The sequence below is a fragment of the Fonsecaea multimorphosa genome, assembly GCF_000836435.1.
Source record: "Fonsecaea multimorphosa CBS 102226 unplaced genomic scaffold supercont1.43, whole genome shotgun sequence".
In the NCBI taxonomy this organism is placed as follows: Eukaryota; Fungi; Ascomycota; class Eurotiomycetes; order Chaetothyriales; family Herpotrichiellaceae; genus Fonsecaea; species Fonsecaea multimorphosa.
In genome coordinates this window covers 1-13,512 of record NW_015971677.1, presented here as the reverse complement: position 1 = coordinate 13,512, position 13,512 = coordinate 1, and the positions used below count along the sequence as shown (strand labels likewise).

Genomic DNA, 13,512 nt, shown 5'->3' with positions numbered 1-13,512 from the left:
ACATCTTCTTCTCAGCTTTCGCAGATATCTCAAAGCCAGCGGTCGAACCAGTCCAGTACTTGCTTCTCCGAGTCCTCCAGACACGCCCGCTCCTCTGGATCATCCGGATTACCTCTCACAGCAAACCCATGCCGTCCCGGCTTATAGACCTTGTGCACTACCTCTGGCATCTTCCTCCCGGCTGCCTTTGCCCGCGCGTGGATGTCTTCCACCTTGGCCTTCGTCTCAAAGCTCACGCCCTGATCCTCCACTCCCCATCCGATGGTGACAGGTACGACCAACGCCTCGACGTCATGTGGAAGGGTCAGATGGCTTGGATGCAAGGCGGCAACTGCGTCCACGAGCGGCACTTTTTTGCCGTCCACTTCAATCATATTGCTCTCCAGCCCGGCTCGAATGGCATATTTTCCTCCCCAGCAGAAACCAACCATGCCGATCTTCTGGCTTGCGGAAGTCGAGCGTCGCAAGGCCTGCAGGAAATCCATGCAGACCTTGTTGGAAGGCCCTTCCTTGTGCCTCTGCATCCACATGACCAGATTAGGCGCCCTCGCAAGGAGGCCCGTGTATTTTGCCAATGTCGACTGCTTCTTTGCGTCCACCGGGAGCAGAACATCGGCTGTCTTGAGCGGCACTGGATCCCCCTTGAAGAAGTCTGGGAGATAGACAAGATATTGGCCACTCGTGGCGTAGGCATCAGCAATCAGTTTGTTGTTGGGCAAGAGGAGGCCGAAGATGTCTGAGTAGACTACTAGGATCGCTCGCGGATTGTTACGGTTGCCGACCACGTAGGTATTCAACCCATGAATCTCCTCTTCAGTACCCTGAGGTTGGCCTTCGTGAATGGTGCCCTGGCAAATGTGAGTGAGTGGAATGTTTTCATCAAGTTTGGATCCAGGAGGTCGGTTCTACCTTGATGCACTCTTCGTGCAAGGGATTGCCTGAGGAGCTCATGTCACCGACTGCTTATGAACAAGGCTTCGTCTCTATACTGAGTTGCTCGCTCGAAACACTTGTAATTTGGTCACTGACGGGAATCCTTCTGCTCAACATAAAATGTATGGGTAGCGCAAGATTCGAAAGGCACGACATGGCTGATATACCAGCCCTTGTACAGGTACAAGCACGGTTCGATGATCCGGCGATATCATGATGGTAAGTCGGCGAGCTGGTTCATCCGTCGCCTGTGCCGGTGAGTTCTCGCGCACTTCTCGGAGTGCATTTCTATTGGTCGAGAGTGTGGGATACGAAGCGACTAACCTCATGAGGTTAGTTCAGGCTCTAAGCAGTCATGAGGACTGCGAAGTCTCTCCGTCTTTCTCTCTACACGACGTGACCAGCCACTCGGTCAGAATCATATCAGCGCCCGTTCCCGTTGATTATAAAGAGCAGCCATGTCGCAGGCGTCATCAGTGGCAATACCAGGGTCTGACTCGGCGTCGATCGCCGAAAGGATAGCGACTGTGACTGAGACTGCGACTGCTCCTCCTTCCATCAGCACAGCGCCTGCAACGGGGCCTACTCCAGCACCCAAGTTGCGCAGTTGTCTCGTATGCCGCAATCGCAAGGTCCGCTGTGATAAGCAGCGTCCCTGCTCCAATTGCCGCCGCGCAAATATTGCATGTGTGATGCCTTCAGCTGACCGCCCGCCAAGGTGGGCACGCCGCCTCCATCATCTCAATAATAATGCTCGAGCGTCAAGCACGCCAGCACCGCAGGATGCCGATGCGGACCTTGATAAGGTCGTGGAGAGGCTGCACAATCTCGAGCACCTGGTCAAGGAGCTGAGCGGCCAACTAGAACAGGCTCGTACAGCAGCGACAAGCTCGGCTGGAGGGAATTCATCTGGAGTCAACTCTCCTGAGAGCTCGACCCAGAATCGTGACGCAGAGAACGAGAGGGATCGATCACCCGCCACCGATACCAGCAATATTCATAAACAGTTTGGGCGCTTGGTGCTCCAAGATGCTAGTCGCAGCCACTATGTGAGCAGCGGCTTCTGGTCCCGCGTCGACGACGAGGTAAGCCTCGCGATTGTGTTCACTTCCTCGTTTCCCTTGGAAGGCTCGCTGACTGACTGTCGTGGCAGCTCGATGGCTTGAAGAGAGATGCCAGGGTCCCAGTGACAGACGACTCGGACAGCCCAGTGGACGAGGCAGCTCCTGAAGAGACGGAAAGCAGGCGGACACCTTGGGAACGCCATGCATTCTTGTTTCGACATAATCTGGCCCCTTCAGCTCCTAATCTCGACGAGCTGCGCCCATTGCCTTCGCAGGTACCGTATCTCTTGGACATTTTCTCGAGAAATGTGAATGTTTTCATGCAGATCGTCCATCTCCCGACCCTCTCTAAGATGCTCTATGGTCCTGAGAGTGTTCGCCTCACCCACCTCACACCGTCCAATGAAGCCTTGATGTTCTCAATCTATTACGCCGCTGCGATCTCCATGGAGGAAGATGATGTGAGCTTTCCCTTCACCGTAATGTTGGAAGTTTGGCCAGATGTGAATTAGTCGTATTGACCATGTGTGCTGGGCAGGCGACGAGCGACCTTGGCTCTTCAATATCCGAGCTGAGACTCAAATATCGCCTCGGGCTGGAGCATTGCCTCGCTAAGGCTGATTTCCTGACCGTACCCAACATGGCTCTAATTCAGGCATTTGTCCTCTTTATATGTGTCGCTCGACGACATGACAGTCCAAGGTTTTTGTGGATGATGACTGGGCTGGCCATCAGAATGGCCCAGTATCTCGGCCTCCAGCGAGACGGAAGCCATTTCAAGCACCAGACTCCCTTTGAGACTGAGATGCGGCGTCGCGTCTGGTGGACTCTGTGCAGAATGGATTTGAGGGCATCGGAGGACCAAGGGACGGATCTGTCTATCACACACGGCAGCTTCGACACAAGGATCCCACTGAACATCAACGATGGAGATATCGATCCCGAGTCCACACAGACGCCCACAGAAAGGTATGGCATCACTGATATGACCTTTGCACGCATCTCGGCTGGAGTTGTCGATGTCATGAGGCAGATAGTCATTTCTAGTGCCGGTGAGGGCGGGGCTAGTTTTGAGCACCAGAGCCATCTTTTGAACGAGATCTACCAAAGGTGCGAAAGGGAATATCTTCAGCACACGACTGAATCCGGAAGCGTTGCCTACTGGGTTGCCGTCACCGTCGCGCGCATGGTCATGGCCAAGATGACGCTCATCGTCTGCCTCCCTGCTCTCTTCTCCACCACGAGCGAACCCATCTCGCACGAGATGAGAACCAAGTTACTGGTCGCGGCAATCGAGGTCGCAGAGTACAATCACTCGCTCAACGCCGAACAAGCCTGTAGGCACTGGCGATGGCATTACCAAAGCCACACCCATTGGCCTGCCATTGTATATCTCCTGATCGAGGTTGCACGACGGCCCTGGTCGTCTACCGTTGAGAGGGCCTGGGTCGCTTTGCACAGCAAATGGCTAATTCCAGCGCCGGCCCTAACAGACAAGAACCTGCGCATCTGGGTCCCGCTGCGAAGGCTGATGAGTAAAGCTCAGAAGCATCGCGACGCCGAGATCCAGAGGCTACGTGCGGATCCCCATGCGGCTGCACTGCTGGAAATGGAAGACTACGAGACTCCGGTGCCTGCAAGCTTTGGCACGTTCCCAGCCCAATCCGGTGTCGATGTCTTCCGTGAGCGATGGCGCCAGCTTGTAGCCACCCCGCCGGAGCCTCCTGACCAGCAACACGTACCTCGCTCTTCTGACGCAAGGCTCGCTGATCCGACAGTGCAAGCAATCTACAACTACCCCTTGTCTGGTGGGACAATTCCGCTAGGTCACTCGAGGGATCCGGCGTCTGATATCCCCTTTGCTGCAACGCCCTTTCGCACGAATCGACAGCAGGTCAATGAAATCCCGAGAAGTATCAATAGCAGCGACCCTGAACCGGCAATTCGCACGAACCCTCTTCAGAGGCTGGCCTCCGAACAGGCCGTCGAGCAACCGTACAATTCCTTCACCACAGGCGCGAATGACTTTGCAGATGGCCGGACCATGGGGCTTGGATTTGACCCCTGGCTCTGGGCGGATGCCGATCCATCAGTTGATGTCTTCTCCAACTGGGAGCTTGACTCGGTCGATACTAATACGGACCCCGGTGGTGAGATGAACTGGTATGCCTGGCTCGAATCTGCCAAAGGGATGGAGAGGGACGCAAGGCCTACGTTTTGATGGCCACTAGATGGACAAAGCTCATCCGAAATCCCTGGCGCGGATTCGAGCTGGAAGGCGATCATGTTTCCTAAGTCTACGAAAGCTGTGATCTAGACCCCGTGGTGGAGAAGAAGACCGCGACGATGAGACTCATCAGCCTCATCGGGTTGATCAGAGGCTTCTTACGCCGGCTACCTGCACTTGCAAATACCTCGTACATAATATTCGCGTCCTCTTCGCAACATCCGACCCCCGAGTCAAACGGAACCCACCCCCAAAACCCCTTTAAGCTAAGCTTTCCACAAGCTTTGGGCGCCGCTCGTCCCGTGTTTAAAGTATGCTAGGAGCGTTTGGAGAGCGCCTCTCATTTCTCCGGTGGCACCAAAAGACGGGAATTTCGATAAGTCAGAAACAAATAGTTCGAGAACGTACGCGCGGGCCACGATCATCTGCATATCTCTATGGGACTTGGTGGGGTGTAGGGCGAAATAACTAGCTGACTTCTGCAACGAAGGATACGCGTACGCACGAGAGAGATGCCGGCCAACTCAACCTCAACATATTGGATTTCCCCTCCCATCCGTGCCGGGAGAGATTGATCTACACCGATCATTTTGACGCGTGTTGGTTTCCTTGGTCTCTCGGTTTAGGCGGAGCGAACGAGCTGCACTGTGGAAATGACCATGGATGAAGGCGGCCGGACCTTACGTGGTACAGGTTTTCCTGCAATATGTATGTGTGTACTTGTGGCCAGTGGGAGAGGAGTAGCCAGAAAGATGCTGTCGGGCGTGTGAAAGGAGGTTTTGACTCAATCCCCGGGGGTTTTTGAGCAGAGAGTAGATTATTCCCCTTTTCTTCGAGGAATGTCTAAGGCTCTATCTAGACAGAGTGGAGAGTGAGGGCCCCCAAGGAATCCCGACCAACATAGATCATTCTCTGAAAACTCCCTCTCACAAAACCATGTGATATGTGTGTATACACAGCCCATGCTTCCCAGATGACAAAAGAGGCATGCCCTTTTTCCGAGCAGCCAATGCCTAAAAGCTAATACATAGCTACTAGGCAAGATGGTCCGCAAACCCACTCAACAACCCCCCAATAACCACACCTATCGGCACGAACCCCCAATGCGCCCACTCCCCGCCGCCGATCTGCCTACGACTGATGAACCCATCCGCGACGGCGACGAGCGTGCTGGTCCACACCATGACGGCCAAGGCCTTGTGACTTCCAAAGTACGCGGTCGAGATCAGCGCCGTGCCCAGCGCGACGGTGCGCGCTCCTTCGAGCATCATGACGCTCTCGACCAGGTGGCCCTCGGGCGTTTCTTCGATCGCGTTGGTGGAGGCCCGCGCGCCAGGGTGTGGGAATTGAAACAGTGCGATGGCAGAGCGGGGGTTGAAGAGCGCGTTGACACCGAGCCCGACGGCCATGAGGCCGAAGCCGCCGATTGCGCGCGGCAGGTAGGGGGATTGGGAGATGGGCATGTTTTGTGGTTGATGATGGTGATGTTGTCTGCTGTATTGGGGACTTGGATGTATGCGTTGTACCGAGGACCCTGATGTCTGTGGAGGAGGTGGAGGTCTTATCAATGCGGTTTGAAGATGGGGGCGTGTTGAGAACCTAGGTAGGTAGGTAGGCGGATGGATAGAAATTGTGGACGTTGAATAGAAGACTGATAGGAACAAATCCTTTCTTGTACCGAGTGATGTGTGGTTGTTGATTTAGTGTCACAGCTCAATGTTGCCAGGCTGCAGGGAAAAGCTTCAAACTTCCCGCCCGGATTCTGGGCGTAAGCTGCCTCGGTGTTGGCATGCACCCGGCTAGCGATACTGGGGATAGTGAACGATGGCGTACGAACATGATTGATAATAGTGAAGAGCATTCTCCGCATTGGAACTAGCTCTGGATAGTACTAATATTGTTGGGCCAGTTGTGCAATTCAGTCACTTGCGGTGCTGGGATAGGAGGGTCTTGGTGTTTCTTACACAGATAGCTGGCAGACTCTCGTCCCGAGATGCCTGAATACCAGACCACCCTGCCGCACACATACACGCTGCATGGTACACAACGGGCTACAGTATCAAGAGCTTGGCATCGATTGTACTCAGTACAGCCACATCAATGGCTCGATCAGCGGCAACTGCCGCTACTTGCGAACCGTATGCGAGTGCCTTGGCCTACAGCAGCTTGAAGATGAACAAGCAGCCCAGTGCATGGGTTGGATCGAACTGCGAAATGGATTGGTCCCCCATAGGAAAATACCAGATATTCTTCTGCTGGCCCGCTGCCACCTTGTCGTCATCGACATAACATGAAGTATGCGGGCGACGACCACTTGTACATGCCGAAACTGCAGCCTTCTCCTGGCTACAGTCCTGTTCTGTACTATGGAGTGCTTACCAGTCCTCAGAGCTGCCTAATAATCGTCCTTGGAAGAGCAGTGTACTCCTGTCACTTGGATCTTCGCAGCAACATTGATACTTGTGGTCGATGATATAAAGAAAAAGGATTGCCTCGATGTGGAAATGCTTTGTCAAACCGGGTTCTCCGGAATAGGAAGTTGTTACTGGCCAAAGACGAAGAGGGCTACTTCGTCAGCGGTACTGGATAATATATTAGGACGTCCCAAATCCCAGATCTCCAGACATGTCCTCCACGCGCCCGAGCAGCTTTTCATCCGGGGAAGGAATGCGCTAGCGTAAGCTGCTTGAGGGACTGTGCCCTCCATTCTTCTCACGACAACGAATACCTTGGACGATGACGGAATCTGGCCTAGCAACCCGATCGTTCTTGCATGCTAAGATCTTGGTGCTGGGCTAGATCGCTCTCGCGTGGTACGGTCTAGACCATACGGACAATCAATCATATCGTCTCTGGCGTTGACTCGAAAATTGTTATATCGACTTGTCCGGGTATCGTGGGGATCCTCTTTGAACAGTACTCAAAACTCGACCTCCCAACTGAGATACAGGATTCTCAAGCGCGATACTGGCATTGGCAGCTACGAGCCTTTTGGATGTTGGCGTTCCTCCTGCGCTCGCCATGACAGCATCGGCTCCCACCGGACTTCACAGGAATTCGAACGTAGCTCCTTTGAAGCAGTCCGGTACACCGGTGAGACTGCTCTGGACTGCACAGGTGAAGAACGGGATCCAACAAGGTCGGGGAATCCTCTTTGCTGACGGGGTCCATGAGCGATTGGCAGGCTCAGGCTGCTTCTTCGACCATACCGTGAGAGGGAAAGACGCTGTCGAATCAGGCTGATCAAGTCCCCTGAAATGGGGCAGCAGGAGTGTCTAACGCATAGAGCTAATCGTGCAACCTGCCTTGAGCTTCCGACTCTCGTTACTTGGGATTTTTGGGGCAATCCTGCAAAGTCATGCACGCGTGAGAATGGCACACATACTCGTGTCGTCTAAGGCACCTACCAGCAAAGACACTGTCCACCGTCACTCCTTTTTCTGCGAAGAGAACGACAGAATGCGAATCGAAGATCTGGATTTTTCGATGTTTCGGCCTGCTTCTGGCCTTGCTGACTTGATGCGGCCCCATTGCCCAATGACCCGCCGACACCCGGCCCTCCCCCATATCGGCCGCAAAAGCGGGTTCGCTTCGCCAGTATATCGACCAAGGCTTACTGCCAAAACGAACATCAGCTTATCGTTGAAGAGAAAGCCGCTGTAGAGGCTATCTTTTTTTTTCAGGCACTGTATATCGAATTTCTTGAGCGACTGCCACTTCAGATGCTCCTTCAGAGAATCGCGTATCCAAGCCATGAGCACCGACTTCGTGTTTTTGCCAGGGCAGGGTTCCCATTATTCAGCAAAAGTCCGCTCGTTTGTTCTGCGCAATCGAAAATCAGGCCAACAGCGTCCAAAGCGCGCAAAGAATGTCAAGATTGAAGAAACTGCAGAAACCGCCATTGTGACGTCGACCAAGCAGCAAATGGTTCCGCTGGCAGATGCACAGAACCTTCTGCAGGGTCATTTTGATCCCTTCAGAACATTGGCTGCCGACCTGGACCGAACCGAAGGCATCATGATTTCGCACTGTACGATGAGGCTATCCGGTTCTCCTCTTGGAGAAAGCTAACTCGAGTTACAGTCGTGGGAGACTGCATACCTAACCTCGGAAAGCGGCGTCAGACGGCATTTTTTCCGCCCCGCGATATGCATTGGCCAGTGATGCAAGGAAACCCCCTGATGCTGGCCGTCGCCGTCCACTTTGCAGCAATGAGCCGAGCTCTGATCGAGACACGAACACAAGAAGAAAGGATCTTTGCGGAAAAATGCTATCTGAAAACTTTACGACATTTCCGCACGAGGCTGGAAGCCGAAGCGGCAGCTCCGAGTGATGGGCTCCTCCAGGCCATGTCCTGCATCTGCGCGACCGAATCGGTCATCAGGGAATGCTCCGAAACGACGAAAGAGCAAGCGCGAAGCTCTTTCTATCTGCACTGTCGTGGTCTGCGAGCTGCGCTGGAACGCCGACATGGGTGGGACCTTGTGCATTACTCCCCTGCTTTGGCGTTTGAGATGATATGGTGAGTTGAAGTGTGCACTGATCGACACATTATTCCAAGCCGACTTTGGACAGCAGCTTTCAGAGACACAGTCCGTCATCAACACGCTGACTGTTGACAGGCAAGATATGTTGTCGAATGGACAGATCTCTGCCATGAAGACTCGGTTTTCCATCCACTTGAAATCTTCCCGGTTGGGCGAACAGGAACGACAGATGAGACCAATTGCAGAGGCAGCACTAACTCAAGCTCAATGGGATCGCTTTTGCACGCTCGAATTTATCGGCGCCTATAAAAACTTCTATACCATGGCCATCTATAGACGACGACACCCACCGAGCGATCTTCATCCCCTGAGCCTGTTCCTGCCCGACACCCAGGCCTACCGAACCCTGTCGGCCAATGTGCCAAGCGTCGTCCGTCCCATCATGCCAATCCTGCTCCTGCATCTTGTGCTCTTCGACCTCCAGGGCACTTCCACAGAAGAATTGGCCTACCAGTACCGGGCGATACGACGCAAATTTGACCGGTGCGATGTCGAGCTCGATAGTGGGCAGACGTACCTGCTGTACGCGATTGGCATGTCACCGGATATGAAGGGGTGGTCTGATTTCGACCAAATGGCTCTCCTGTCGCGCTTGTTGAGCGTTGAAGCGCGCCTGTCGGATGCCTCGAGACAAATGCTGAGAGAGAGCCTCCTTGCGTTCATCGAGTCGGCTGTAACGGTGGACAGCGACTGGTGGACTCCTGATGACATGGAAACAGTCATCACCAAAGAGCTGCTACAGCAATGACCTCGATTTGCGATACCCGTTCTCTTTCTCTCCCTGGGTTAAAAGCACATTTTATAATCAGCGGCCTGGTGGAAAGGATGGGCGATGCCGAGAGTCGGGGCTCCAGAGTTTGGAAGCCAATTATGCACCGTCAAGGAGTCCATACTTGGCGCGCATACAGCTCGGGTCTGGGTGACTGACCTCACTATTTCCCTCTCGCCCTCTTTTCCAGACACCGCTGTCCATTCTCCAAAATCCCCGTTACTGCTCGCACCGCTTTTGCGCGAGAGGCACCCTCAAGAGTCCTTTCTATCCATGGACTTTGAATGAGTAACTTAATATTTTGCGCTCTCTCCCACCCTGCAAGTGGTTTTGCCTGAAGATTGGGCGTGTGCCCGGGGAACGCCGTCAGGTACCTACGAGGTACTCGGTACGCCGTAATCTTATGTGGTTCTAATTCGACCCCCTTAACCATTTCCAGCGTCGAGGAACGAATAGAGTTTCGGACAGCGGAAGGTATGACATGGATGTTAGCGATGATCATTTCCCCCTCCCGTCTCACGGTATTACCTGGCGAGATACCTAGTCCTCCTTCTCTGTCTGCTTGCTCTATCCTCACCATTCACGAGCTGCTAATAATTGCTTCCCTTGCGTTCGCGCGTACGGAAGTCCCCCAGGTCTTTGATTCGTGCACCAGGCTCTGGAAAGCAGTGTGCTTGTACGAGGACCCAACCTCTGCGAAAGGAGCCTGTTCTCCACTGAATTGATGGTGTCATGGGCGCTAGGTATGTGGGACCGAGAGACGGAGACTCGCTTCCCTGAGCTCCGTGATCCTCCTGCCCGCAGTGCCCGGTCTCCAACCTCGACACCTCAGGCTGGCAAGCCGACCTCAGAAATCAGTGGACACCATCACACAATGATTATTAGCCGCGACTTCCAGAGTAGCCTAACTCTACGAGGTGGGAGTACTCCAGAATGATGGGGAGGCCATCACGTCAAACATAGGTGACTCTATGGAGAGGGAGAAGAGCTAACGTGTTAGAATGCAACCGAAGCACTCGTTTATGAATAACTGTCGCCTTCGAAGCCAATGGTGGTTTGATTTGGTTTTCCTCCTTCCTTTTTCGTCATTAGGCACTGGTGCTTGCTTGTGAATCTACAAAGCTCGCTGGAACATGGCTGCAGCGAGACGGCAAAGTGAAGATGGAGTTTGAGTTGATGTGAAAAAATCATCGACGAGAGAAGACGACTCCCAATTCTCCACTGGCGATCTCAGAAGCAGCAGAGGTGCCGCTTCCTTGCTTACGACTGACGCGTGTTCTATCGATATGGCGACACTGGAGCATGCTGATCAGTGCAGACCGGCGATCCTGGTAATTGGCGTTATCAGGCCTTCATTCGAAGAGATTTTCGAGAAGACTGCCAGTTACTTCGGTCAGAGCTCGAGAGAGTTCACGAGCACGACCAGTCAGCAGGCTCGAGTTCCCCTTCAAGTGCTAATCAGACTGCACAACACCCACCTCGACGCCACGTCCATTCAAGGACTGCAACCACTCTCGCTGGGATAGCTGGATCGTCTTGTGGAAACCCTCAAATATCGTGATCATCAAACGGTTGCTTCGTTCCAAAGGAGACGCGTCTGATCGCCCGCGAGTGTCCAGTGAGCTGCATCAGGTCGCAGCGAAAAGCCCCATAGCACAAGCCGCGCGAGACGTTGATCCAACGTGCGCTCCGTGCATGCATTGGGTGTCTCGAATCTGGAGGCGTCCGCGTGCCAGACTTTTCACGCCCAGATCCCAGATCTTGGCTTTGTTGATATCAACCACTTTTCTCACTCGTAATCTGCCCCGTGCAACCTCTTGTTATCGCGCCATAGAGGGCACCACGAAAGAGGCTGCTGCAAAAGGCGGTTCTGTCGGAAGCACGGAGTACACGGCACAGAGAGGCTGGACAGAGGCTCGTTTCCACATGATGAAGTTTGTATCCTTTAATTAGACATTCGGCTAGCCGGAGCAAACATTTGAAGTTGCGAGGCTGAAATAGTGACAGGGATCTTTGTAGGAGAAGGGAGAAAACGTGGCGAGGTGGCTAACCCCTTAACCCCACTAGCCCCTTGGTGGTGTCCGGAAAGGGCACTAGCTTTGTCCTACCTGGGACTAGCACGGCTCTAATACGCGACGCGATAGGCAATATCGACTCAGGGGGGAGAAGTGTGGAAAGAGGTTCGCGCCCGTACTAGCCTCCCTCTCGTTTGCTCTCCCAGTCTCCCAGAGCAGTGCGAGACTTGATGGGGGAGTCCGCCACCAAAGCCACTCGGTCATCATGGAGATCACACCTTGACTGGAGCAGGTGAAGTGGTACAGATGGAGGAGGGCAATGGCGCACAGAAGGCAAAGGGTATCTCATTCTATTCTTCTGTGCCACAACAGAATGTGTATATACTGAATGAGTGACAGGTTCGAGGCATCTCAACCATCTGGAACGTCTGAGTTAGGCACATACGAGCAGGGTCTCGCCCGTCTTTGCCAAGAGGGAGAAAGGGCCTTGGTTCTGCATTATCGGTTTCCGAAGTCCCGTACCTATGCGACAAGACCCCTCCCACCCCGGCCACTGATGTGTCTCAGTCCATTCATGGCTTTGGCCTTTTCTGGGTTTGCAAGATCTAATCTCCCCTCTTCGTAAGTTTGTCTTGCCTTATCCCACGACTCAACCTTTCCACCACAAGAACGTGGGCGCCTCTCGTCATGCAAGGGATCTCGACGCCTTGGCCTTCTCCTTTTCCCTGCGCTGTCCCCAATCTCCTGAGCCGCGGCGCGACCTGCATGACTCCCCAGGTGACGAGACTCTTTGCCCCCACAAGTCAAACCGTGCTCGTCAGCCATGGCTTGAATGATATCAGCCGCGAAGCCCCTGGTTTGTGCTGGCACCATTCCAGCCAGAGTGGGGACGATCTTTCTTTCTTGCCCGCAATGGTGGCTCTCGAGACTTGAGAGTGGTGAGGCGGGCCTGGGAAGTCATGCAATACTTTGTACCTGGTCTTTTGGTGGCTTGGATTGCAAGCGAGACTCCGGCGCCATGGCTGATCCGACGTTGAACCGGCATATCCTGCTACAAGTTGAAGAGGCTTCCGCCTTCTCCCTGGTCTTGATTTTTTTCTCTGTTTGCTCAAACCTTTTGTTTTTCCATACCGTGACTTTTCTCTTTTGAAAGCTTTTGCTTTCGTCCTCTCGTTTTCCATTTTGTCACTCCTTTTTTTTTGGTGTTGACCCTGTTATGCGGTCGCTTCTCTACGCGGCGGCATTTTTGCCGCTGCAGACGCTCGCTTGGTTTGGCAAAGCCTCAGACATCGACGTAATCGTGGTGGTGACCACGACAAGAACCATCACTGTGTGCCCTATTACAGAAGCATGGACCTGCGGACCCGACTACCCAACAGCTCCGTGGCAGGACTGGACTGGCACGTTAACAAGCACGGCGTCAGTGGTGTCACCAACAAGCAAGGGCGATGGGCACCCCGGCGGACATGATCATTCTGGAAGTCCCAGCGCATCTTCATCCTCATCTTCTCCCTCTGGCCATCATGGCTCTGGGCCACACGGTTCCGGCCACGCAACTTGGTCTTCTTCATCCTCTAGCTCCAGCGCCGGTCCTTCTGGAACCCCAAGCTCCTCAAGGACACACAGACACCCGAGCTCGTCCAGCTCTTCCGGAAGCCCAACTTCATCTAGCCCTGCTGGCAGCTCGAGCCCATCCGGCCCGTACGTAGGCCCCAGCACATCGAGCTCGTCCAGTAGCCCAAGCTCGCCTGGTCCGTATGGAAGCTCGAGCACGACGACCACCGATCCTGTCAATAGCACGACTACCGCCGATCCCCCGGCCGACCCTCCGACAACATCGAGCTCGGTAACCTCAACCACGAGCGGCCTCCCGGTTGACGCTGCTACAACATCCAGCTCTGCACCGTCCAACCCCAATGATCCAGCTGCCACAACCTCAAGCTCGACTACGACCTCT

The 13,512-nt window shown here is 54.0% G+C and overlaps 4 protein-coding genes across 4 annotated transcripts; 2 read left to right on the top strand and 2 right to left on the bottom strand.

Moving 5' to 3' along the window:
- Positions 1–29: 29 nt before the first annotated feature.
- Z520_11767 (uncharacterized protein) lies at positions 30–951 on the bottom strand (the record flags this gene model as incomplete). Its single annotated transcript, XM_016782255.1, has 2 exons — positions 30–848; positions 910–951. The coding sequence occupies 2 exons, from the start codon at positions 949–951 to the stop codon at positions 30–32; spliced, it is 861 nt and encodes a 286-aa protein (XP_016626570.1).
- A 440-nt stretch (positions 952–1,391) lies between these two features.
- Z520_11766 (uncharacterized protein) lies at positions 1,392–4,218 on the top strand (the record flags this gene model as incomplete). Its single annotated transcript, XM_016782254.1, has 3 exons — positions 1,392–2,018; positions 2,087–2,458; positions 2,536–4,218. The coding sequence occupies 3 exons, from the start codon at positions 1,392–1,394 to the stop codon at positions 4,216–4,218; spliced, it is 2,682 nt and encodes an 893-aa protein (XP_016626569.1).
- Positions 4,219–5,258: 1,040 nt separating this feature from the next.
- Z520_11765 (uncharacterized protein) lies at positions 5,259–5,687 on the bottom strand (the record flags this gene model as incomplete). The annotated part of the gene is made up of 1 exon (XM_016782253.1): positions 5,259–5,687. The coding sequence occupies one exon, from the start codon at positions 5,685–5,687 to the stop codon at positions 5,259–5,261; it is 429 nt and encodes a 142-aa protein (XP_016626568.1).
- Positions 5,688–7,977: 2,290 nt separating this feature from the next.
- On the top strand, positions 7,978–9,519 carry Z520_11764 (uncharacterized protein; the record flags this gene model as incomplete). The annotated part of the gene is made up of 3 exons (XM_016782252.1): positions 7,978–8,254; positions 8,308–8,746; positions 8,847–9,519. 3 exons carry the CDS (start codon positions 7,978–7,980, stop codon positions 9,517–9,519), a joined length of 1,389 nt encoding a protein of 462 aa, XP_016626567.1.
- Between the last annotated feature and the right edge of the window lie 3,993 nt (positions 9,520–13,512).